This window comes from Sylvia atricapilla, chromosome 1 (genome assembly GCF_009819655.1).
Source record: "Sylvia atricapilla isolate bSylAtr1 chromosome 1, bSylAtr1.pri, whole genome shotgun sequence".
In the NCBI taxonomy this organism is placed as follows: Eukaryota; Metazoa; Chordata; class Aves; order Passeriformes; family Sylviidae; genus Sylvia; species Sylvia atricapilla.
This window is the reverse complement of record NC_089140.1, coordinates 27026366-27052583: the sequence shown is the minus strand read 5'-3', so window position 1 is coordinate 27052583 and position 26218 is coordinate 27026366. Positions and strand designations below refer to the sequence as shown.

At 35.8% G+C, this 26218-nt stretch overlaps 1 protein-coding gene across 3 annotated transcripts in view; it reads right to left on the bottom strand.

Annotated features, from left to right (window-relative positions):
- Window positions 1-26218, bottom strand: part of PHF14 (PHD finger protein 14) — a 161567-nt gene that overhangs the window by 125537 nt on the left and 9812 nt on the right. For all 3 annotated transcript variants that reach the window (XM_066318054.1, XM_066318063.1, XM_066318071.1), the window contains exons 3-7: window positions 22108-22754; window positions 17806-17950; window positions 8544-8703; window positions 3444-3555; window positions 1141-1278 (exon numbers count right to left, since the gene is read on the bottom strand). In XM_066318054.1, the coding sequence (XP_066174151.1) occupies window positions 1141-1278; window positions 3444-3555; window positions 8544-8703; window positions 17806-17950; window positions 22108-22754 (1202 nt within the window). The remainder of the gene's footprint in view (window positions 1-1140; window positions 1279-3443; window positions 3556-8543; window positions 8704-17805; window positions 17951-22107; window positions 22755-26218) is intronic.

The following is a 26218-nucleotide window of genomic DNA, read 5'->3' as shown; positions in this document are numbered from 1 at the left end:
CCTATGAAATTTCCCTTTGTTCTACTTATGAAACATACACTAATAAAATTTACTCTTTCTTTACAAGCACATTTTGTTTTAATTTAGATTTTTACAGTATGTGACAGCTTACTTCAAAAATTAGTCACACCCTAAAATGAGACTGAGTGAGACCTAGATTAAAAATTTGACTGTAGAAAACATGTAATAAAATTTTAAGGTGGAAAGGCAAGCAGATACATATGTCCAGAGGGAATTCACATAGGGCATTTAAAGACTCAACCTTACACAAAATCTATTAAGGACAACAACCATGAGGCAATGTGCTATCTTCCTATTTATAGGTCCAACAGAAGAAAGTATTTTGTGATTCCTTCATGAATCCCTTAGTGGTCCACTGTTTAAAGAAACAAAAGTGTCAAGATAAACAGTGAAAGTAACGCATGTTTCTGTGTTACCTGTGCTACTTCCGAAGGCAAAAATATAAACTGTGAAGCTATGAACATGACATGCTTAATCCAAATGATACCTATCAGGATGAAACTGGACAACCTAAAAGTATTTATACCATAAAAATGAACCAGGAAATAGGAACTTCCAATCTGAATTGCTTTAAATCATATTACAGGAAGAAAACTTAAGAAAATATATTCAGAAGTTATCAGGAAGTTAGAAATACTTGCTTTTCATTCTGATTCCAAATATTAATGTTATCACAAGGAAAGTCCTATCTGTGTAATACACTTTGAAGTAAATACTGGAACACACACATGAAAAAGAGGCATCAGAAATGTCTTTAATTTCTCAAGTCTCCTCTTTGGTATGAAACGGAGTTTACCGTACTACATGAACAGCTAGGTAAGTATGTCATCCTATGTGAAGTTCAGGAAATAGAATTCCTGTCTGTATTGACTGCTACCCTATTAAGCCAACTTCTGTGTTAACCTTCTCTTTTCTTTTTTTCCAGTCAGTTTCAAAAGATGCTCAGAGTTGGACAATTTGGCTGAAAGGCTCTCCCTGTACAGCTCCTTTACCCTGCCTAGGCCTTCTTACCTACTTAAAAAGACTTTGTTCAGGACCTGTGAACAGAAAAACAACCATTCCAGGTCATCTCCATAAGCTTTCAACAGAGGTCTTTTATTCTATCCTTTCCATAGCTACCTCTTCCGCTGCTGCTTCTGAGAGGAGGCCTTCCTTCTGAGCACAGGTCACATGGAAATAAGCTCTGCACATCCCAGCATCACAACTAATGCACACACCAGTTCTGGCAAAACGTGGATCTTCACAAAAGCTGCACTCCTTTATAAAGAAGAATGGAAAATGCCACAGTAAATTATTTCAGGTGCATTTTGCCTAATATTTGATAATTTATGTCATATATATAAAAACCAAACTGGTAGGTTACTCCTGTGTGGTACAGAAACCAAGTATGCTCCCAGCAGCTGACATTACTTAAAGCTCCCTGCTTTCTCAACTCCCACTAATTATTTTGCTTTCATCAATTAAGTGCTTAAATAACGTAAATAGCATGCTGGATGAATTTTTATATGAATTTCCATACACTGCATTCTCCTTCAGCAAAACAGCTAAATACCATCCAAGCAATTTAAGCACAATTAGTTGCCTACGTATGGTATAAAAAAAGCACCACTCCTCGGAAAATGTTCAACAAGTTCAGAAGATAAACAACAATAAAAGAGCAGTGCTCTGAATGACTGAAAACCGCAGATAATTATGTACATGTCCTTTGATAAGCAATGACTGAGGAGTAAACATGCAACAGTGCAGAAACAAATAGTCAAAAATCATAAATATCAGTAAGGAAGGTTGCAAGTTAATTATGGAACTGTAGCTTCAGATATGTGTATTCTAGGCACAGTCATTTGCAAAACAACAAACTGACATCCCCTAATACAGTCCGGGGAAAAAAACAATTAACTTATTTTTCAGTCAGATCAATTCTTCAGTCTGTTTCACCACAATTTCAAACCAAATGCCTGTGCCAGCAATCTAGAGTAATAAGCACATAAGCAGGAAATGAGAACATGACCTGCTTAGGCAGCGTTGCTATACAGTGCATAAAGATGATCTAAAATTATACAGGCATGCTTGCTGAATAGAGAGCAAGGCTGCCTATCACTTAGAGATAATATCTCCATGCAGAAAGTTAAACAACAGAATGGAATGGTAAGGAAAACTCAGTGACTGAAGAATCCCAAAACATCACATATGCTACACTAGAAGGGCATCCTTTAGCTGTGTAGCTGCAACACCTAACAGGTAAGAAATTAAATGAAAAAACCTAATTTATTAAGCTGGTTTTGCAGGGGGGAATGTAGTAAAATAAGCTGTAACTCAATACAGCAAACAGCATTTACAGCTTGGCAACAGTAAAGAGTCTTCTTCACCTATACAGTTCACTTTCACCTCACTCACAGCAAGAAAAGATGCCCAAATTCTTTACCCTGATCCTACACATCACTTATGTTATAAAAAAAAAAAAAATCATGATTCATTTCAACAACAGATTGCAGGGTCTGATGTGCTTGCCCCAGCCTTTTTTAATAAACATTTCTAAACAAGGCTAAATGCCTCAGCAGGCCCAGGCTTCTGATACAGATATGTTGTACATGGGCAATCCAAAGTGTTTAAATCTGTTTCTTATATTGTATGCATTTTTAAAACTCAACTACATATTTTCATTTAGTATTCAATTCACAAATTGACATTCAAGAAAACAAAAGTGAGTTGGCAGAAATTAAGCTTTATAGCTGCAGACTTAGAACCAATCACCTTCTCTCACATTATCCTGATAGACACGGCTTCTCCACACAGTCTCCATGTCTCTAGTATTCAGCAAACTAATCAGTGCTGTCCTCTGCCCATTGTAATGGTTTTCTGTAAGGTTTGCTCATGATTACTTTTGATCTAGACTGAAATCATTTCCATGTAAGACAATTTTAATTTTAGAACCATTTATCAGTTCAAGTTGAGGGTTCTATGTTGCTGTGGATTTTTGTAAACATTGCTTTGAACAGGCTGTTGTATGCATACTAACTTACATATAAACTCCAAAGTAATTCTTACTGAATGTACATCTGGCCCTTTATTAAACAACTTAACCTCCCATTTCTCATCTTATAAATCCTCCTCGCTTTCCTTTCACATTTTGTCAATCTGCCACTGACTTCAAAAGAAATCAGGACCTCTGTAAAAAATCAGGGAAAAACAGTGACGAATTATGGAGAACAATGTTAAGGGAACAGATGGAAAGATGGAGGGAAGAGCAGGTAGGCTGTAGGTATAACAATCATTAACAAACTTTATCTCATTTTTAGTCTCAAACTTCACTACAAAATTGCTGTAAAAAGGAAAAATAAACTTGGGAAGATACATTCTATTCTATTACATGTAAAAACATAAAATGCAGCTACTTGTTGCTGCTACATCTCTTCTGAACTTACCTTTGCACCATACTTGGAATAATTCATTTCTGTTAGTGTTACTGGCCGTAGCTTGTCAATATCTCCAAATGCCACTCCTGGAACATAGAGGGCACAAACAATGTGGACCCACCTAAAACAACAGACAAAATTAGGTTACTGCTATCAACATTCTGATCCTATACTATACTCACCATTTTCAGATTTCAAAGTCCCTTGTAAATGCTCCAGATGCTAGCTGAAACACTTGAAGGAAAGTGCATTAAAAGCAGAGATGGAGTGCCTACTTGGAATTCAAGAGCTCAGACACTGAGCCATAGAGTAAGGTCCCTCTAAGCCACTGGGATTGCTCTGCCTGTCTGGATCAAGGGCTGGGCTACCACCACCTCTGTGTTCTGATGGCTCCCACAAGGGCTCCACACACTTTTCAAGGAACATGAAAGGTGTTGAAGATTTTGATATTACTTATAAAGCTAAGGCAAATAGATATTTTCATGATGTGGCAGGGAGTAGGAATAGGGAAAGAGCAAAATTATCCAGGTAGTCACAGCAACACTGAGCTCTGAGCATATAGCTGTGAAGAACCTAGAACACAGCATCAGTCAGACTTTGCACTGTTAGTTACACTTGTTAGTATCAACAAAATTAACTAGTTTTAAGCAACATAGAGAGGACTTGCATTCAGGAATAAACACATCTGGGTAGTATAACAGAAAGGCCTATCTGAAACTCAGATAAACAGACTGTTACTTAGTTGCCCTCTTCTTCACTGACCATAAAAAAACTAGAATAAGAGGTCTGAATCTTCAGCCCTGAGAGGCAGAAAAATGAATCTGGACCTTAGTGTATACTGACCAGATACCACACAATGGTAAAGGCTTCAACCTTAAGACTGCTCTTGACAGGCATCTCCTAACCTCCTGAAGCTCTCAGCTACCCAAAACCAGCAGAAGACAATTTTTTTTTCTTTCTCTACAGTTCTCATAACAAACACTTTCTAAAAGATCCAGCTCTCACTGTCACAAACCATCAGTTAGTGACAAACACAAAGTCTGTTCTGCACAGCATGTATGACTCAAATTAACTGAGACAAACTACTGCAATAATCTTAGTGTTTTATGAAAGTTCAGGAAGTATTTGCTACTCCTTGCTAAGTGCACCAGGTAGGAGAAAACTGTAATAGACTGTAATAGGTCAAGATTGCTACTTTTTTGCTATTTTAAGATATTCAAGAAAATGGCCTTTCAATTGCAGAGATGGTAGCTAACACTCTGAACCTACAAAGTCCCACATGATATATAATACAACTAGAGACTTCAGACATAACTGGGCTGAAGTACTCTGTTTGAGCCTCAGGAAGTGTGTTAATTCAGCACTTTATAATCTTCCCAGTCATTACTGTTTAACAGTAAATGTATCACTAGTGAAGACTAAAACTCTCTTCTGTTCTAATCAAATAATAGAATCTACTCCCGGTATTCAGGAAGACTCATGATGATGTGAGAAACACTTTTCCCCTTGTCTCTTTTACCAGGGATTCAGTACAGACATGTTACCACCTGCTCAAATCCACACCCATGCTGCTGTGCTTTTTTTTCCAAATCTTCTACCCCAGTTTAGCCTCTCTCTTCTCCCTCTTCTTTCCTTTGTACATCAATTAAAAAAATTCAATTTTACCAGAGCAGTAATATCCTGGGTTTAAATGCACTTAAAAAATCTACTGTTATTAACTACCTGCTTACAGATGAGAGAAATACTGAAGTTTATGGTTATACTATTCAGGAGCTCCATGTAGCCCTGGTTCCCCAAAGCAGCACACTTCTCATCAATGGTCCTTAGACCTACAACGCTGGAATTTATAACACTCAGATTTATTACGTTTCATGTTATTTATGAATCATATATTCCAACAGAAATTCCAAAAAAGCAAAATACGAAAAGTCTAGTAGGAAGCTCAAAAATGCATCTATATTTCAGTTTTTAAAAAGAAAACTATTATCTTTCAATGCACAAAATTGGTGGACAGACTATTTACTTACCATTTTCCCCCAAAACAGTCCAGGATATTAACTGGATAACAGAAAAATCCCAGTAACAGTAAGAAACTACCTAAAAGCCATTAAATCGCTTCACTCTGTAAGAAATTTTCCAGTAAATCTAGCAAGCCACAACACTGACTGATCCATTGTGTCATATCTGACAAGAAACTTTTCACTTGTGTATTTAAAAAACAAGTATTTCTCCTATGGCTAAATTGCTTCTTTGGGATATTAAGTAGTAAATTCCCTTTAAAATATATAAACTTAAAACAATGAGAATAATGTATACACCAAATATACATTTATAAGCAAGAACTGCATTGTTTTGCCTCTACAAATTTTACTAGTGTTCTTCATATCCACAAAATTATTTAGTCACATAACTGTAACTACAGGAAGATGAATTACAACTTTAAATGTATATTTCAGTAAACATTATGATTTAGTTAAGTAAATACCTCACTGACATGAGCATATTGTACTTGCTTTCAAATGGAAATAACAACAAATTTAGAAGCAAAATACAACACACAGAATGAGACCTGCAACCTTGAGATAAATAGACTTCTTCTTTGTAAATAAAAAATCTGAATTTTGTAGGGCTTCTTTTCTACACACTTCTTTTAATATAAGGTGTGTAATACAGAACAAATCTTTATAAACAGAAGTAACATATCTCCACAATTATTATTCTTAACAAAAATCCAAAGTTCTGGTTGGAGATTTTTGATTGTAAGTTTTAATATAGCCTACTAAACATGCTCTCTTGAAGTTCAATATAAAGATACACATCTTCTACAAGCAGCTGCTTTCTCAATTTAATTTGCACAGTTTTTTCATGCTCCATTGGTGTATTTAATGCTGCCGCACTCCGTAGGAGTTTATCTATGATAAACCCAACAGCTGGCTGCTTGCTTCATACTGACCTTCTCAAAATGTTTTAGTACATGTGACCCAAGTATTGCAGTACTACAGATTTAAACTGCCATTTCTGTGTGATTGGCACACAAGTGCCTCATTTCTTTAACCACCTATATGTGAACTCAGACCTGAATTTTATTAAAAAAACATACACAAGTCAGTCAAGTTCACAGCTGAAGCAGCTTCAGCTGCTTTTAATACCAGTTCTAAATATTTTCCTGCTCATTTATTTAGCTGCACATGTTTTAGAAGCTTGTAATTAAGACAAATTGGGTAATCAAAGAAGAATAATCTTCCTTGTTACTTTCCCATCCATTTAGCTTGGAGCAATGATGACAGATGTTGATTAGGAAGGAAGAAACTCCACACTGAAACAAGGACAGAATTTATATTTTTGGATAATAGCATTCTGAGAAGTAAAATTTCATAAATTCACATTAATATATGTGAAACTGAGAGATTAATGTGAAAAGGCTTCTGCTGAGAAATTAAGCACCTCATTATTCTGATTCACCTTTCATGTAAAAAGAGAAATTATTCCAATTTGATTATGAAGAGAAACTGACTAGGTTCGGTTTGTGTAATTTTCAGCACTCAGGCATATGAAGAATTTATATTTAAAAGGTGGTAAGGGGATGAAGAGCAATGGTGAGTTAAGGGAATCTCTTAGTCAGTAGTCTTATCCTGCTAATACGTCAAGAAAAGCACTGACTTGGATTACAGTCAACTGAGTACAATGGAAACATAATGGACACTGTCCCAAGACCCTGCCCCTAGTCAATAGTGTCCCCCTACCCTTGAGAATTCAAATTTATAAATAAATAATAAAAAGAGCACAGGAACTTTCACATATTAATAACATGAACTAGTAAATAGCAAATATTTTTTTTTTGTAGCACATAACCTCTTAATCTGGGAAAATAAACTTATCCAGGCTAGCAATACCACATTATCCAGCAAATAAACATACAAGAACGATAATAAAATAATGTGATAATGCCCACTGTCAACAAGGCAGGCACATGCTCCTGCACAGATAACCAGTGTAAGAAAGAAAATACTTCCAGGTTGACTAAAAGCATACTCCCATTTTACAAGAAAAAAATTAAGCAATTATTTAAATATTGACTACAGTTTCTACTAGGATAATACAGAAAGTCATATATATCAGGCTCAAATTGTTTGCAGAAAATGAGAATAAAAAGGTTGAAATAAAATTTTCCAGGTGTTATAAAGTCTCACATTTTCTGCTACACAATTGACTTACAGTCTTTAGAAGTCATTTTCTTGCATATAGAAGCATTATTATTAAAACAGAAAACAACTGGAAAAGCACAATTTTCTTAGCAGTGTAAAAGCTCTACAGGGAAGATGCACACTCTTGAAGCTACTACAGACCAGAAACAAGGATCTGAACCCTAAAAGTATTAAAAATGCATAACTACCTCCAAAGTTCAAAATTATTCACTACAAACCCTGACTCATTTGTGTAACTTTTTTTTAAAAGCTTATGAAAAGCCCAGCACCTGAAAACTTTCTTTGCTACCACACACACACTTGCAATTTATACCGACATAAAGTGTATGGAAAAAACCTTAATTTTCACAGTCTATTTAAAAAAAAACCACAAACAAACAAACAAACAAAATCCAAACAAATCCATGAAACCATGAAAACTAGTAACATTAAGCATAAATAAGACATCACTGATAATGCGGCTTTTGCCTTTAGTACAGATAATTAGTTATCATTAATAATGTACATCTTAATTTATTTTCAAATGTGACAGGAATTGAAGACATCACGAGAATTAATCTGTTTATTCTCAAATTAGACCTGAAGTCAATCCTAAAAAGAAGCAAAGAATATTCTCAAAAATCAATAATATAATCTCCAGAATTCTAAACAATCATAATATACTAAGTCTGTCTGAATACCTTTAGCACACCTTCACACCTTTGTTATGCTACTTTTTTGCATTACCTAGCATTACTGACCCAGTCCTTTGCTCTACTAAAACAAAAATATATGGCTTTCCTCCCATTTACACCTTACTTTGAAGTCAATAGACTTGAGCAAAGTGTCTCAAGGAACAGGAAAACCCCCAATCTTTTAAAGGTAAGATGACATCAAATTCAGAACATCACTTATGCAGTCTTACCTGCCTGCATCAGTCTCCTTGAAGATCCCATCCTGGTTGGGACACAATTCACAGCTAGGTGTGACACCACATTTGCATGCATCACAAAACCAAGGCTCTGTGGAATTTTCTGAAGCTGAACTCATGATAGAGTCACTCTCTCCATCAACACCATAGCAACCTAAACACAGGACAAATGGAAGATCAATATAAGAAGAGAAAATTGTAAAAGAAGCCAGTTATGACTTCAGAAGGAAACATACACACATACAGATTTGGGGGAACAATTCAAGAGAAATACTGAGATACTCAAACTTCAAGAAAGTTTGAAACAACTTTTTTGAAACTATTATGGTTAGTGCAAAATTTACATCTTAAAACAAGTTTAATTCTAAAAAGTCACCTGTTTTATGTGATTGTATTAGATTACAACTGAAAAACAAGAAGAAAAAAGACTGTTTTACTTTATTCTTCTAGCCACACTTGGTGTTCTTTCAGAGTATCCATTAGGAAGCAAAGAAGGAAATAAGACTTGAAGCAATCAAAGATTAAAAAAAAAACTCAATGCTTTTTTATTTAGTAAAGAAATGTATTTCAAGATAAAAATAACAAGCTCTTCTCCCAGAAAATGAAGGAGGGAAGAGTAGGGAAGGGGAGAGTGTTTGGGTTTTCTTCTAGAGGTTCATTATGTCAGTAGAATCCAGTTAACAAATACGCACTCCACTTTCCCACTTTGCATTCAGCATGCAAATCAACTCCAAAAGAATACACACATGAAATAAAAAACACTATTCAACTATTTTATGAGTTGTAGGACTGACCTTAAGAGCCCTTGTGCAACTTCAAAACCAAAGTATGGTTTGTGGAACACAAACTGACAATTCTGAAACACCACACTGGTGACTGATGAAATATTTACATATATTTTTTAAACACTCCCATTTGTACCTGGTTTTAAATTATGGCTAGGCTCAATCATTCATTCAGTTTCTCCATTCCTCTTCAGTATCTAGGGTATCCTTTATGATTGCTAAGGTGCCTATGCATGCTCAATTACCACAAATTTAGGAAAATAGTGTCTTTAAAGTGATTTGTAATTTTAATTTTGCCCAAGAGCAGGAGTTGTATTAATACTACTGCACACAACAAAAAGGGAAATATTAAATCACCACAAAACTGTTTTTTTTCATATCCCACGTTTTTAACATTTAGCTGCTATTCAATAAGAAAAAATATTTAATTGTCAACACTTAAAACACTTAAAGTCTTCAGTAAAGACTGTACTAAAAAATTTAATTCAGCTATTTATCAAATGCAGCAATCAAGTCAAAATTTGCACTTTCAGAGCAGCAAAATTACTCTATTCTGCAATGAAATAGCAACATGATTTTTTATTTTGTTTCATTACCCGCCTGCTGTAATAAAACAGCAACAGTGCTCCAACTCCCCTTGCCACACAACCAAGGTCTGCATAGTGGAGTGAAACTACATTCAGGAAATAAACAACACTGCAGGAACCCCTTAAAAAATAGTCTTCATTATAGAATGAGCCTCATCAATAAGAATTAAAATAAGATGGCAGAATGTTTCTTTTCATAATAAAGTGTCCTAGAATGAAAAGACAATTAATGTGTAGACGTGCATTCACAGACAAATTTCATTAGGGATATACAACATCATATAGCTCATGCACAGGGTCACTCCATCTTCCTTACAATGTGGTATCAGCTTTAAGCAATATTCCACAAAGTTTTTCTTTTTTAATTCTAACAACTCAATTTTGAATAGATGCCAGCAAATCTCCTTTTCAGCAATAACACTAATGTACAAACACATGGCCCATTGCTATCACAGAGCTGAGGAATCATTAACCTTTAAGTAATTCCTCCAGACTTCTAAATGTATTAACATTTTCTTAAAAGTACTTACTAAAAATTTCTTAATATTACAGATGCAGTAATACTGTCCTCAATCCACACAGAAAAATGAAATCAGTTTCTTTCAAACACTGATGCTTCTTCACCAACTGGAAGTAATTAGATTTGCTTTTCTAGCCTAAGTGCCATCAGTCTACTAAAATTAGAATGATGACTTCCCCAAACTGTCTTCTCTTCATTCTGAAACAGTTGCTTTATTATATTTGTCATTTATACCTGATTGTTTTTTATCCTTCCTCCTAGAAAATGACACAAATGTGCTGCAATTATTTCCATCCTTTCCCCATGTGTTGGCATTAAACGTTATTTCTACAATAATACAAATAAATGCCCTTTTCCAAAGTGGGGGAAAAAATAGTCCATTTTTTTAATCCATTTTTTTGCCCCAATTTGAATATAAATCTTAGTGACAGCTTTAAAGAGTTTAAGATCTCTGACTAATAAGGAGGCATTCAGTTTTTTACATAAATGGCATTTAGCAAAAGCTAAACACCACACTGTTACAACCAGCAAAAGGAGTGGTCTTTAGCTGGAGAAAAGAAACTCAAATTCATCATTGCTGATAAAAACATCAAAACAATCTGGTCCACCACAAAGCTGAAGAAAAGGAAATCCAGCCTGTAAGACTGCTGCTAACCTGCTGTACACTGCCAAATAGAGCTGCTGAATCAAAGCTGCAATACAAGCTGGCTCTGAAGCTAGGTTTCAGAAAAGATACTTGGTTCTTGATTGACTTGTGGAAAGGGCCAATTTCAGTGTACTCCAAATTCTAAATGAATCACAAATATAAATTAAATGTATCATTTTAGGATCCTTAGAAATGCTGAGTACAACAAAGATTCAGCTTATTACTACCTGCCCTCTTTTGCCATGCTGAAAAAAACTATTTTGTTCCAACAAAAATTTTAAAAAGTATTATTCTCATGACTTCATAATGCATAGAAATGCAGATATAGACCTGCTAACTGGTAAATCATTCCATCCTAGTATTAAGGGCCTACACTGAAGATCAATTTAAAGTTGCTCAATCCCGACAGTTCTGAATGAATTATTGGGAATTGCTAGTGTTGGAACAGCAACCTAAGGGTTCACTTAGGAAAAGGTCAGGAGGTGTCATTAGGCTTAAGAATCTTTAGCTTCCCTCTAAAAGTACCCCAATAGTGCAGACAGTGTGACTACTTAAGGCCTGAAAGGACAACGGGGGGAAGGATACTGAACCTGTAAAGGACATCTTTGGTTCCAAGTATTATCCCTGCACCTCTGACCTACTTGGCATTAAGTCAACCACCTGCCTCTTTGACTGGAAAATACGCTGAAGAAAATAAAATAACTTTTAAACACTTTGCTTAAAATGCATGCTGCCTTTCCTTAACCGTCACAAAAATTCTGAAGTCTGGATCTTTATAACCAGCTCCTTTTAAACTTAAGTTCATTAAATCCTCATGTTTATTTACTCTTAGATTACTGTATCATAACTCAATTTCTGTCACCTCTTTGAACACCACTAACACTAAACAATAAAACCAGTTTAGTATAATAGTCAATTATGAATTTAAATGCATGAAATTCACGAAGGTAAAATTTTCACACCACTTACTGTTCCGTTAATGGCATCTATATATTACAATTACAGCCAAGTTGTCTGTTGATTGTTTGCCATTATATACAGAAAACAAACTATTTATTCCCTGATTTTAAAGTAATTTTAGTCTGTCAGTAGCTTATATTTTCATGTGATTGTCAAAGAAAAGAAATTGCACACACTTTAAAATAATACCGTTAAAATAATTGTTCTGAAATTTATACCACTGAGAGAAACAGGAATAGGGACCTAGTTCTTGTCACGGCCACAGCTGGTCCTCTGTTTCTCTGGGAAGATAATTTTTTTACTTAAGAGGGTATCTGGATACACCAACTGCATCTACATATACTCTGAAACACAAACTATATGGTAAACTCTATCTACAAAATTAAACGCTGTGAGATCTCAGTATTCAAAATATATTTCATTAAATTATTAACTGGACCAACAGTTTAAAATAAATACATTAATAATTTCATGCATAATAAATTCAGAACAATATTTTTATTTAGTAAATAGAGAGTACTAAAGTACATGAATTTGAAAACCAGATTTTTATGCCAGACAGCAGCAGACCACAGTAAGGGGCAAAATGAAAATGCAAAAATGTTTTACTACACTGTAGAACATATGGCAACTGGGCAACTACACTTGCTTTTAGAAAGAGAATTTTTAATCTCTGACATATGCATCAAAGTACAGTAAGAAACAAAGACAGGAAATGCAAAAGAAACTGCTCAAAAAAGGTAGAACTTTTCTCATTTAATTCTCAGCAACTAACCCAGGGGCAACTACTGGCAAGCGTAGTACCTACACTCGTGGCACGTGCTACGATGTGTGCCAGGCATCATCTTCAGACATACTGCAATCAAGATGTCAAAAAAATTGACAACACAGTTGGAGGTGTCCTGCTATTACAAGATCTCAGCACAAACACATTTATCCAAAATGACAGATTGGTGTCTACAGAAGACTTTTATAAAAAGAAATGACAACTATCTTCATACAGAAGTAAAAATTCTGAAAAGCAACTGCCCAAATACAGTAAGAAAGATTTTTTCTCTTTTTTTTGCAGGGAGAGTGAGGATGTGACAGTGATAGGCTTATATGTGAAATGAGAACACATTTTTAATTGATGGACTTATGAACTAATTACAGGCTTTTCAAACTAACAGATGAATGCACTGTGTAAGAGTGGCTATGAAATTAGCATTACACATACGCTACTTATGCAGTTTTAAAGGCAGTTACAATTCAAACCAGTTATTTACTCAGCTAAATACAGATTTTTGGACACATGTCTGCAGTGCAAAGACAGCTTTTGGACAAATGATGTAGGTGATATGAACATCACACAGTAAACAGTTGTATTAGAAATTAAACTGAATTTCTCACTATCTCAAAACTCATCAGTAAGTCAAGTAAAGGTATTTATTAAGGGTCCATTTTTCAGGTCTGAATGAAAACTTCCCTCTAACTCTTGGCCATGTTGCTGCTTTCATATGAGCCCTGACAGAGTTGCTCCCAGATAAGTTATCACCCCTGTTTTTCCCTGGAAGACCTTATGTAACAGCTCATTAATGCAGGCAAGCAATCCAAAATACAACTAAATAGGCAGCTTCTGCACCAGTCCTCAAAAGGAAAAGGTGGTAGCACTAAATACCCAGGAGGGAGCCCTGGTATCCAGAAGAAGTAGATTTTACTCAGAGCAGTATTTTCTCAGCTAATGAATAACTTCACATTAAAACAAAGGTGGCTGTCATAGAAAAATCTCTTTGATTCACCAGAAAGGTTCTGTGGTGGACAGAAACTTTCACTTGAACAGAGCACCAAGGCATAAGTCAAGGATGCAAGACCTCCTCCCTGTGAAGCAAAACACTTTCTGTAATAGTCAACAAGCAGAAGGAGAAAATAAGGTCTTCAGGGGAAGAACAATCAAACTGTCAATATCATTATGTGGGACCCTTTCACACCAGCTGGGTGTGAAAGGAGTGCATTCCTTCCACATAATTATTCACCATGCAACAGAGAAGAAAACAGGCTCAATCAGAACACCACTTGAAACTGCATATAAAAACTATGAAGAAAACCCCTGTGGTATTCCACCAGCTTGCTTTGGGCATTTTGGAATAAATCAGATTGCAGGAAATGGGCATATTTCCTAAGTGCATGTAAACATCACTGCATTGATTTCTATCCACTTGATAAACAGGAGACTCTTCATTCAATACTGTGCTCTGAAAAACTAAAAAGCTCCAATATTAGAATGAATTTCTGGACACAGCATGATATCCACAGCCATAGCAATCTACCTACTAAAAGAAAACTAAAAAAATAAAAACAAATCCTTGGATTTCAATGTGTTTACAAAACACACTCACTCATTACGGAACTACTTTTCTAACTACCAGGCAGCTGCATATAAGAGTACAAAGGAGTATAAATACAGCCTATGTCTATGATCTGAATATACATTTTCAAAGTACAGATCAAAGCCAATGCTATTAAGAGTAAACCTTGCTTCTATTAACATTAAAAAATAATTCTCAAGGTTGCAAGCCATGTTTATATGATTAGACAGTAATTGCCTTTTCAGCTAATTTTCAATTTAGTTCGGCTCAGTCACATGATTAGGCAAACAGGACCAAAAAGTAACTGTTGCATTGCATTGACTGCAACTTCTTAACCATAGGCTGTCTTCACATATTACTTGTGGATTCAGAAGTAAACAGTCAGTCAGTGACCACTGGGCAGGAGTGCAGAAATCTCCAAGTCACTGAACATATGGGCATATGTAAGATCACTGGATCAATAAAGCTTCAAAGGTTCTATTTTTTTTTTATAACTATTCTGCCTTTGGCTGGGGTGGAATTAATTTTTTTCACAGTGGCTATCATGTGGCCATGTTTTGGATCTGTGCTGAACATAGTGAAGATAATGCAGAGATGTTTTTGTTATTGCTGTGCACAGAGCAGAGGCCTCTTTTATTTCCCTTGCTGCCACACCAGCAAAGAAGTTGGGAGTGCATGGGAGGTTGGAAGGAGACACAGCCAGGACAGGTGACCCCAACTGACCACAGTGATATTCTGGACTGTATGACATCGTGCTCAGTATATGAAGTGAGGGGAAAGGCGGGATGTTTAGGGTGATGGTGTTTGTCTTCCCAAGTAATCATTACATGTGATGCAGCCCTGCTCTCCTAGAGGTGGCTGAACGCCTGACTGCCCACGGGATGCAGTGAATTAATTCCTTGTTTTGCTTTGCTAGTGTGCATGGTTTTTGCTTTCCCTGTTAAAATTGTCTTTAACTCAATTCACAAGTTTTCCAGCTTTGACCCTTCCCACTCTGATCCTGCTGGTGGGGGAGTGAGCGAGCGCCTGTGTTGGGCTTGGTGGCTAACGGGGGTTTAATCACAACAGTAGTACTTCTATTTGTTGCAAGCAATTATTTAAACGAATTATCAAAAAAAGCTCAGGTTTAAAATAGCACTTGCCCTTACTTATCATTATAAAATATCCAAGTACAGAAAAAACACAGCAAAATAGATGTCCATTTCTATTAAAACTATATTCATACATATCTAGCAATGAAACATACACATAAAGTGTCAAGTAAAACTCCAAATTGTTCAGTTTCAAATTGTTGCCACAGGAATTTGCATTTTTATCACAGTCATGAATTAATTTCATATATGCAACTTGCTTATTTTTCTCTAAGACTTCACCTACTCAAACAGAGCTTCATAACTGCTTCATATACATTTTCAAGTATTATTAAAATGAATTGCAAAGAGCTAACTAAACATTGAACTACAAATGTGAAAAAATAACCAACATCTACAGTCAATTATCTGGTACACACTGTAGAATTTATCAGGACAAATTAACAAATTAAATATTTTGAATTAATCTATTTTCCTTTGTTGCAATGACAAAAAAAGAAACACACATTGCACCCTTTTTATTAGTGGGACTACAAGGAATCTTTGCCTGGATTACTGTAAAAAGAATAGCAGCAATTACTTTTAAACAGATTCTGAACTACTAAAATTCCAGTGACTTTTGAACTACGGAACTACTTTCCTCTAGAGGAAAGCCAGCTATAATCGCACCTTTGTAGAGACAGAAGTTTAGTGAACTAAGCAAAATGATGAAGTGATCTTTTGGGGATTTTTAAAGTACTTCTTCTGAATGTAACACAAATTTGCCATCATTTCATTCCAAAGTGGCAGAAGATCATTTTCCTATCACAATCATTCTTCACTTCAGCAATCACTACAATCATTAAATAAATTTTGTGGAAGAATTTTCAGGGAGCTCCACAGCTCCTGAAATCACATATATTCTGCACATCACTTTCCAAAAAACTTCATGGATACAGAAGAAGGAATTCTGCAAGACACATAAATTTAGGACCCTAACACTTCTAGAAGGCAGTAAGACCTGACTAAGTAAGGGAAGTAAGGCCTCAAAGGCACTTGCAGTGTGATCCAGCTCATCATAAGTTAGGTCAACTCATCTGCTCTGTGAGCAACATTGACAGCATGGATTAGCTCTTCAAGAGACCAAACAGGTTTAGGAGTTAAAAGTCCCTACATGGACACAGAGTGCAAGGCATGAGAATAACAGGAGAGAAATCTCATCCTCAGTTTCCTAAGTGATGTCAAGCAAAGAACTGAACTACACCCAAACGCATGAAAAATACTGTTTTGAAAAGTTTTTTATCTTGTATGAGAAAACTGAAGTGTGAGTATGGGATTTATAAGACCACTTCCTATCTAGAAAGATATTCTAAACAGATCAAAAAAAATTAAATTAGGGCAGTCACATTAAATAAATGCTTCTGAAGAATGAAAGCCTATTTTCTTTTTTATTTCAAGAATTGAATAGTTTAATTTTATTTTCCTGGGAAAACTTAAAAAAAGGGGTGAAGGCCTAAAATAGTACAGAATATAAGGAAAAAATGACCCAACCTGATTAATGGAGAAAAAAGGGTTTTGTTTTTTAACAAAACAGGCGTGTCTCTCTGTGTTAGTATATCCCCTACTTTCCAACCTCAAAAGAAGGAGCAACCACACTCAATACAGTCTCATCTTCTATGTAAAGCTGTTAAGATTCCATACATCGACCTAAATTATTATTCTTGAGTATTTCTGTAAAACCAGATCATCTACATTTATTACACACACCTAGTCCAGATTTTGAAGGAATTGGCAAAACAAGAACTTGAGTATGTTCTAACTTCAATATCCCTGTTTCAAAATGTCAGTGAAAATTATGAGGAAGTTCAAGACTAGCTGTTTTCACTTATAAATAAATGCCGCAGAAAATACCTTTCTTCTTCCCCTTCTCTCTGCCCTTTTAGTACAGCAAAAATATAGGTGAAATAATCTTTCCTTTTAAAAGGCCTCCTATTCTCATTGTCTTATATCCCAATTATGCAATCAAATTCATATACTGAAATAGGTATTAACAGAATTAACACATTAATAGAATATCCTAAAGCACTGAAAATACAGTCTAGAGCTCCAATATTTGCAGACTGTCATTCATTGTATCAGTATCTGCAGACTGCAGAGGTTCTTATGGTTTTTTTTTGCTGAAGTAGAAGATGGGCATTACGCCACTAAAAAAGATCAATGCACTATTACAGAAAAAAATACTCTCCAGCACAGCAAGATTTTATTTAAAGAAAGCAAGTCAAAATTTTATTAAAAGCAAAGCATATGTTCTCTTCCTGCAACAAGAATGAAGGGTTGTATTACCTTCATGCACTGTTATTCCACAGTTGTCACACTGGATTATTTCATCAGCATCTTCACTGTTATCTCCAAGACAAACGCAACAAATCAAAATATGGTCCATTTTCTGGGAACTCCAATTTTGAGACTTCTCAAGGATCAATGAATCCTAATATTGAAAAACGGAGACACATTGATTATGCTAAAAACTTCAAATTTATTTAAAGCAAGCAGAAGATCTGTTATTTGATCAATTTCTGAACAACAATCAAAAAAGCATCGAACATTTTCAAGAGGCTAGAAGCTTCTCTGTTGTCAAAATGTTCAAACACTTCCTCCATGAATACAAGAGCTGAGATGCATGGATCTCAATGCAATCCATAGACTTGTTAAGATCCAGAGGTCAGAGGAGAGTTATTTCCTCAGGACAAAAACATATGTCTTTGAACCATTTATATTCTACAAAATGGAATACCTAAGAAACCATTTCAAATAAAAATTTAAAACAAGGCCAAAGGTGACTTTCAAGTGTTCCAACATTCAGAAAAGTTGCTTCCTCTTCTTAAAATTTAAAAAGCCACATGGATCTGAAAAATCCAAGAATACACAGCTAACAGAAGCTTGCCAAGATTTTACTTACATAAAATATAACAAATCATCAACTCTGTATGGTTTTGTTCTAATGCAAATTTATGTGCGTCTGTGCAAAACCAAATTTTATTAAAACTATATGTTCTTCTCATTATATACAGGAGTAAGGATTTCCCCTGTTCTGGCAAACTACAAACATGAACCACATCTCTTAAATGGACTTAAATAGACTGTGGGTTTTCATGGAGAATTTTTCTAAGAAAACACAGAGAAGTGCTTCATAAACCAAACAAAGTTATATGGAAAATTAGTTTTCCTAATAAACACTGTCTTTTTACTATTATCATTGTGAGACAGAGCCACTGTCTTCTGCAGTTTCCTGGCCTCCATACATATTCATTTATTTTTATACTTGAGCTTAAACTAGCTTTATTGGTAATATGAAGGCATATAAAGAAGTATGAAAATAAGCACAATAGTGAAAAATAACCATTGCAGTACAAAGAAACAGCAACAGTTTCAAAGCAGAGGCTGAGAGTTTAATGGTACCATTCAAAATGTCAAAGATGTGAAAATATTCCAAAACTGCTGTAGCATCCAAAAAAAGAAATTAGGGTGGAAAGCGCTCTCTCAAACATTTTTTTTCTAATTCCAACCCCCATTTATAAAATACAGCCCCAATACTATGTCTATGGGAACAGGAGCTCATGTAGAAGTAGAAAAGAACAGTCACCCTGCTTACAGGAAGGCAACTAATTGCGAAAAACAGAAGATTCTCTGATACAGAGTTCAGAATAATGGAGCATCTTTTCCAACATTCTCCTTTTAGGACAAAGCATTTTGAGGAAAGCAATAAACTTTGACATTACTGTATCCCATCATTACTCAAAACACCCACGTTTAGCTTACCATTCACATTACAAATAGAAAAATGGCAGCAAATGCTCCCTAACTTAGGCAGATGAACTGTGCTATGGCACAGATTTCTCCAATGCATGTCACATACAAAGATCAGCTTTTTCTGACAGTACCTTTGATTTAAACTCTTATTTGGCTTCACTGGGAGAAGTTTAAAAGACATTGGTAATCTCTACTGCTATAGAAGCCCAAGGTCTGGTAATTAAAAAACAAAAACAAAAACAAAAACAAAAAAAAAAAAAAAACAAACCCAAAGTATTACTTTAAATTAAGAAACAGAAATGCATTGTAAAAACACTGAAATAACATTAGCTATCTAAGCATATAGAACATATGCAAATATGGACCAAAAAAACCTGAATGTATCAAATTTTTGTTCCAATGTTAGGATCCCCAACCATTAAGGTTCACCTCATATGAAGACAGCTACCAGGTCAAAGAGAGCAGCTGAGCAACTTATTTTTTTATGCAGGCACAGATCAGAGGGATCTGGAAAGTGCTGCTCCCTCTGCTTTTACTCTATGTAAACACCTGAGAGACTCATCCAAAACATGGAAACTTTTTCAGGTAATAGTAATTACTGCAACTCCAGAACTAGACCCGCTGCCTACTGAAGTGGGAGAAACTATTTCAGATGGATCACTATGTAATTCTCATTTCTGTGGTGCTAATGAAGAAAGTGAGCATTTCAAGCTATACGCCTGAAAATTAAAAATTAAAAATACAATAACCACCTCACTGAGAATAGAAGAGTCCTATAAAGTGGTAATAATTATAAAAACAGAAAAGCACCATTTACCTACTAATGATGCCTGACCTTAGGAAAGAAAGCTAAGTTTGTATTTTGTGTATAATACAATAGAAAAGCATGGAGCATTTAATTACAGCACATGTTAAAATAATGTATATGCCGACCTCAAAAAACTTTTTTAAAATGTAAACAAATAAAAATCACAGAGAAACAAGAACCAAACAACCCCTCCCCAACACCCTCTCCAGTTTCCATCCTCCAAAAACAAGCAAAGCAAAGAAAGAAAGAATGCATATAAAGAACACTACAATATGCTCAGAACTAATTACTTGGACATCCTTTCCTGAATTTATTATGGATTTGAACATCTAAGACCTGTTTTCTAAGAACTCAGTTTCTGCAGTGTGATGAAATTTTGCTAGATGTGTCTGCTAGATATTTTCTTTTCGTTTTCCTTTTTTAATTATTTAAAAAACTGAAGCAGTGGAGAGTATACTGTTACAATACAGTATCTTGAGTATCAGAAATCTGAAAATTACAGTCTATTATTCAGTCTATAGATACTCACTTTTGCAAAACTTCTTGATAAATTATCAGTTACAAAATTATAATTTGAACTTCAAATTTTCAGATTTTGATTTTATGTTCTGATCACTTCTAAATCTAAGGCAAGAATAGAATATGATATCCATGCATACTAAGAAGCTTCAAAGAAGATACATCAGAGACAGCTCTAGGTTTCTGAAACAGGTCTGTTCTTCCAAGCCAATGGAAATTAAACTGAAGAATGTATCACTAAGAATGTAGCCACACATCTCCATTCCGATAAGGGAAGCAACTCTGAAAGAAAACTGCCTCTCTCTGCTTCAAGTTCTGATCATTAGTATTGGTAGAGCACTTTCAGCTCCTGAGCCAAGAAAATACAGGTAATAATACTAAAATCACAGAGCCTGATAAGGAAAGAAGATGCCTATACAGCAAGTTAAAAAAAGAGAAAAATCCCCAACAAATCATGTTTTTTTTTCCAATCCCATCCCATTATTACTAGAAGTTAAAACAGCACAGCTCACTTGCAGTAATATATAAATATATATATGTAATACCTATCAAAGTATCTAAAATGAACCAAATCCAAATATTGTTTAGTTCCCTGTCATTTTACACATTTAAACTAAGTTAAAAGGGAACAGTAGAACTTTAAATACATTAGCATTTCTCAAATGGTTGACATTGTGATTATATCCTGAAAACTGAATATAGATTCTATAGCAATTCTTTTTATTTTGTTCAGAATTTTGCTATTGCAGAACATGAAGTCAGCCACAGTGACAACCTGGTATCTTAATTTTTCAACAGGCACAATATTCAAGGCAACTAATTGTAATTGTGCATAGGGGAAAAAAGGTTACTTTACTAAATACTTATACATATATAATATTCACATTCTGTAACCAGAAGATATTTAATATAATAATTATAGCACTCAAATGCTTTTAGTATGGTAAGAAATTAGTTCATTTGTGACTATTATAAGCAAATCCAACATATAATTATTATCATTATTCTATTTGATTTTAAACCTAGTGTGCATGGGTTTTTACTTAAAATTCTTCAATAAGGGAACTTTGTTCAGACTTTGTTGTTTGTCACAGAGAAGGGCAAAGAATAATGCCTCATTCATCTATTTTATGATTATGTCACAGATGCTTTTAGCTCTCATAACATTACAAGTATACAAACATTTACACTAAAACAGAACTAGAAGTCTCACTAACACGCTGGTTTGCATACTGGACCTCCTGTTTGTTTTAGAGCTAATCCAATCACTGTAAAGCCAAGAGAAGTCCCACTAATGACTTTAGTGGCATTAGATTGGTCAAATGGTCCAAGCAAGGTTATTTACTATGTAGTGCCTATTTAGCATAATTTTTCCTACTTATTATTCACTTATTATTGTGTGAACATAAGTCCAGCCAATCAGTTTAACTATTAATATTAGTAGAATAGTTACTGGGGAGTAGTTTCCATTTGTCAACAGATATATTATAGAAAGTTGGTTGCACTACCTCATTACTCTTGCTTTGTGAAAGAGCCAGGCTATCATTTGTCAATTCCTCATCATCTGCATTATTCCTGTTAAGAACTTTACTCTTCTTCTTCTTGGATCCTCCATCGCTAGCCGTGCTGCTATTATCTTCTTCATTACCTTCCTCATCATTGTCATCCTCATCACTTCCACTCCCATCATCTTCATCATCTTCATTATCTCCATCACTGCCTTCTTTTTTCAGTGCATTCTTCCCTTTTCTTTTCTCAGCAGTAGGCCGCCAGTCATTGTCATCTTCACTGTCATAGTCATCCATATCATTTAGTTCTTCCATCGATACGAAATCCAGCAGAGGTCGGTTCCTGCGCAAATTCCATTTTTTTGGTTCATTTGTTTGCTCATCAGCCACAGCATCAGGTTCAGCTGCTTTCTCCTTCTCTTTCTTCTTTTTTGGCTTTTCTTCTTCATCTTCCGGCTCTTTCTTTTCAGTCTTAATTACCTCTTTGTCTGCTGTTGGCACTTCTTCAGTGGAGGTTTTCGGTTGTTCTTCTTCTACTTTCTCTTCTGCCGGTTCCTCCTCCAAGATATTTTCTTCTGATTCAGTACAGGAACCTTCACCACTGTCCTTAGATGCATCTTCACTCCCATGACCACTTCCTTCAGAATCTGTTGAGCATATGAAAATTTAAAAAAAGTTCCGACACAAATGTACCCCCAAAAATAAAATCTCTTGAAGCAAGTTGTTAAACAAAAGAATGATGCATGTTCCTCCCTCATAAGGTATTCCACCTATTTTTTCAGCTGGTGTCCAAACATTGCTACTTCGAGTGCTATGTTGAGAATCTGTTAAACATGAGTGCATTTTAAGATGCAAAAAAAAAAAGATGGTAGAACTTATTAAATGAGCATTATATGTTCCTTTGAACTGCAGCTCATATTAACAAAAGGAAGTAGCACAGAGTAATTTCCATGTGAAGTCACATCTTAAAGAAAGAGCATTCCAGTTTTTAATTTCTGGAGGTGTTTTCTGCATCTTCAAAATTAAATAACTATCCAACAGAAGAGGTTTGAAATTACAAAATGAAGAGTTTACATAACTAGTTCTAATAAAAAGGATAATCCCACACCTTCATTTTTAATACATCTTTGTTTTTCTAGGTTTGAGGGCTGTTTTGATTTCCAAGATTAGTTCACTTATTAATCCCACATAAACTATGCCTCGTTCAGCATTGCAGCTGCACTATAGTGCATTAACCTTATACCGCTCATATGGTATTGTTCTGTGTGTACTCACTACTTCATTAATTAACACATGCCAACATGAGCAACAGAAAAAAGATAAAATCTTTATATTAAATAAGACACTTTTTGCTATCAAGTACATGTAAAAAAACTGAAAAATGATAAGTGAACTTGTTAAACTTTTTGAACAGCATTCACTTTGCTCTCTCTCCTTTCATATGGACCTGCTGCTTTTCATTCATAGTATTGTTCTATGGAAGGAAAATTCAGAAAATATTTTTAAAAATTTGAAAAGAAAATATAGTTTCATGATCCAATGCAGAGATCAATTAGGCAGTGGCTACAGTTTTCAGTTTGCTCAAAGCCATCACCAAGTTCTTGATCCACTGTCATACAGACACAAAGATGAAACATGCCAATGCTTGCAAATTAAAAAAACCAACATCTTAACTGTTTTAGTTACAACCCAAAAATCTCTACCACTCAGTATCACCTTACACAGAGAATTTCTCTGCACACTCAGTTCAGAATAAATCCAAATAAACAAACACTGAGGTAAGTGTGCACAGTGTGTCAATTCATGTAGCATTTTTTTCCACCCCAAATAACATTGCCACTGATTAGCCAGTTGTTACTTCAATATAATGGTCAATTTTACCTTCTTCTGCATATATCTGCATGTAGAAGAATTCAGTGAGGAGATTATATAACTACTGACAAAAAAGTCTGTAAGTGCAACTATTACTGATTAGGACATCAAAGCTACCCACTCCCTTACAAGCTAATAGAAGCTAAAAGTTTCCAACATATATTCTAACATTTAGAGATTCAGAAGAAACACAAGTTGTTTTTAGAGTCTTTAGGAAAAACATAGTGCTGTCATTTCTCCACACCTACTAGCCTTAATTGTAGTAATCAAAGTACAAGATAATTAAGTTTTGAAAGAGTAGAACATGGCTCAGGCACACATAAGAAATAAGACCAGTATTAACTAACAGGCAAACAAACAAAAAAATTGTTTTCAAGTTGTAGTACTTTGTTTGGCTACAGACTCACAGGATGGGTACGGTTGGAAAGGACCACAGTGGTCATCTCAGAGCACACTGCACAGGACTGCATCCAGACAGTTCTTGTGTATCATCTGACTATCTCCAGTGAGGAAGACTGCACAACATTTCTGGACAATCTGCCCCAGTGCTCAGTCACCTGCACACTAAGAAAGCTTTTCCTCAGATTCAAGTGGAACTTTCTGTGCATCAGTTTCTGCCCACTGCCTCTTGTCCTATTGCTTGGCACTGAAAAGTGCCTGGTCCTTCCTCAATACCCTCCTTTCAGACACTGATAGACATAAACGAGGTGCCCTCTGTCATCTCTTCTTAAGAATGAACAAGTCTAGTTCTCTCAGCCTTTCCTTGTTAAGAGAGAGTACGTCCACAGAAGGACCACAAAAATGATGGGAAGGCTACAACACTGCATGAAGACAGGCTCAAAGAGTTGGGGTGGTTCAGCGTGGAGAAGAGAAGACTCTGGGGAGAACACAGCTTACAAGATTTTTTTACCAAAGCCTGTGGTGACAGAAAAAGGGAACCAGTTTTAAACTGAAAGAAGGTAGAGTTTAGATTGGACACAAGAAACTTTTCCATGAGCACTTGTAGGTGCCCCACCACTGAAAATATTCAAGGCCACGTGGGATGGGGCTTTAAACAACCCCATCTAGTGAAAGAAGTTTCTTACCAAGGCAGGGGCTTGACTGTGATTATCTTTAAAGATCTTTTGATCATGGGTTAGTTTATAGGATACCAGGCCTGCTGGCAACAGACAGGGCACACAAGATACAAAGAAAGGAAAAAGGATCTTTGCATAGGAGTTAGCAGGGCCCACTGAAAGACTAAACTGGATTTGAAAGGGGAAAGGAATAAACCCAGGCTCCCTAGAGATATGCCTGGGGGCAGTACACCGCTGTTTGGGGGACAACATGCTAAAAAGCTTCTTTGGTCCGTCGCCTCAGTGGAGCTGGAGAACGGAGATCCCTGCAGCAGTAAAGACACAAGGGTTATTATGTGTTAGAAAACATGGACATGACTGGAAATGGTCATGGTAAGACTTAGGACTTGTTCCCCCAAAAAGTTGGTGACATCAATAGCCCAGCTGAAGGGTCCCTACACCAATGTATACAGCACAGGCAACAAACAGGAGGAGCGTTGAGCCACTGAGCAGCAGTAAAATTATGACATATGTGCCACCCATGTAGACATGAGATAACATGGACAGCCAGAATGCTGCACTGGATGGCCATAAACTCTTCTGAAGGAAGGAGAGGTGGCAGGGTAGCCCTATATGGTAGGGAGTGTTTTGATTGTCTAGGATGTAATGACAATATAGCTGTTTAAGGGTAAGACTCACAGGAAAGTCCAACAAGGCAATACTGGTGGAAGTCTGTTAAAGACCACCCAACCAGCATGAAGAGGAAAGCGAAATAGTCTGTAAACAGCTGGGAGAGGTCTCACAACCACTAGCCCTCATTCTCATAGTGGACTTCAATTTACCACATGTCTGCTGAAAACATAATACAGCAGAGATGAACTGGTCCAGAATATTCCAGGAGCGTGTGGAAGATAACTGCCTGACACAGTCAATGAGGGAGCCTACTAGTGAAGACTCCCCACAGGACCTGTTACTTGTGATCAGAGAAAAATTTGTGGGTGATGTGATGACTGGATGTGTTTTGGGCAGAGCAAACTTGAAATGATAATTTTCAATTCTCAGAGAAGCAAGCAAGGGGGTGAACAGAACTTCTATCCCAGACTTTCAGAGAGATGATGCCCTGTTGAGAGGCACAGTTAGCAGAGCCTCTTGAGAGGCAGTCCAGGAAGGCTGGACATTCTTCA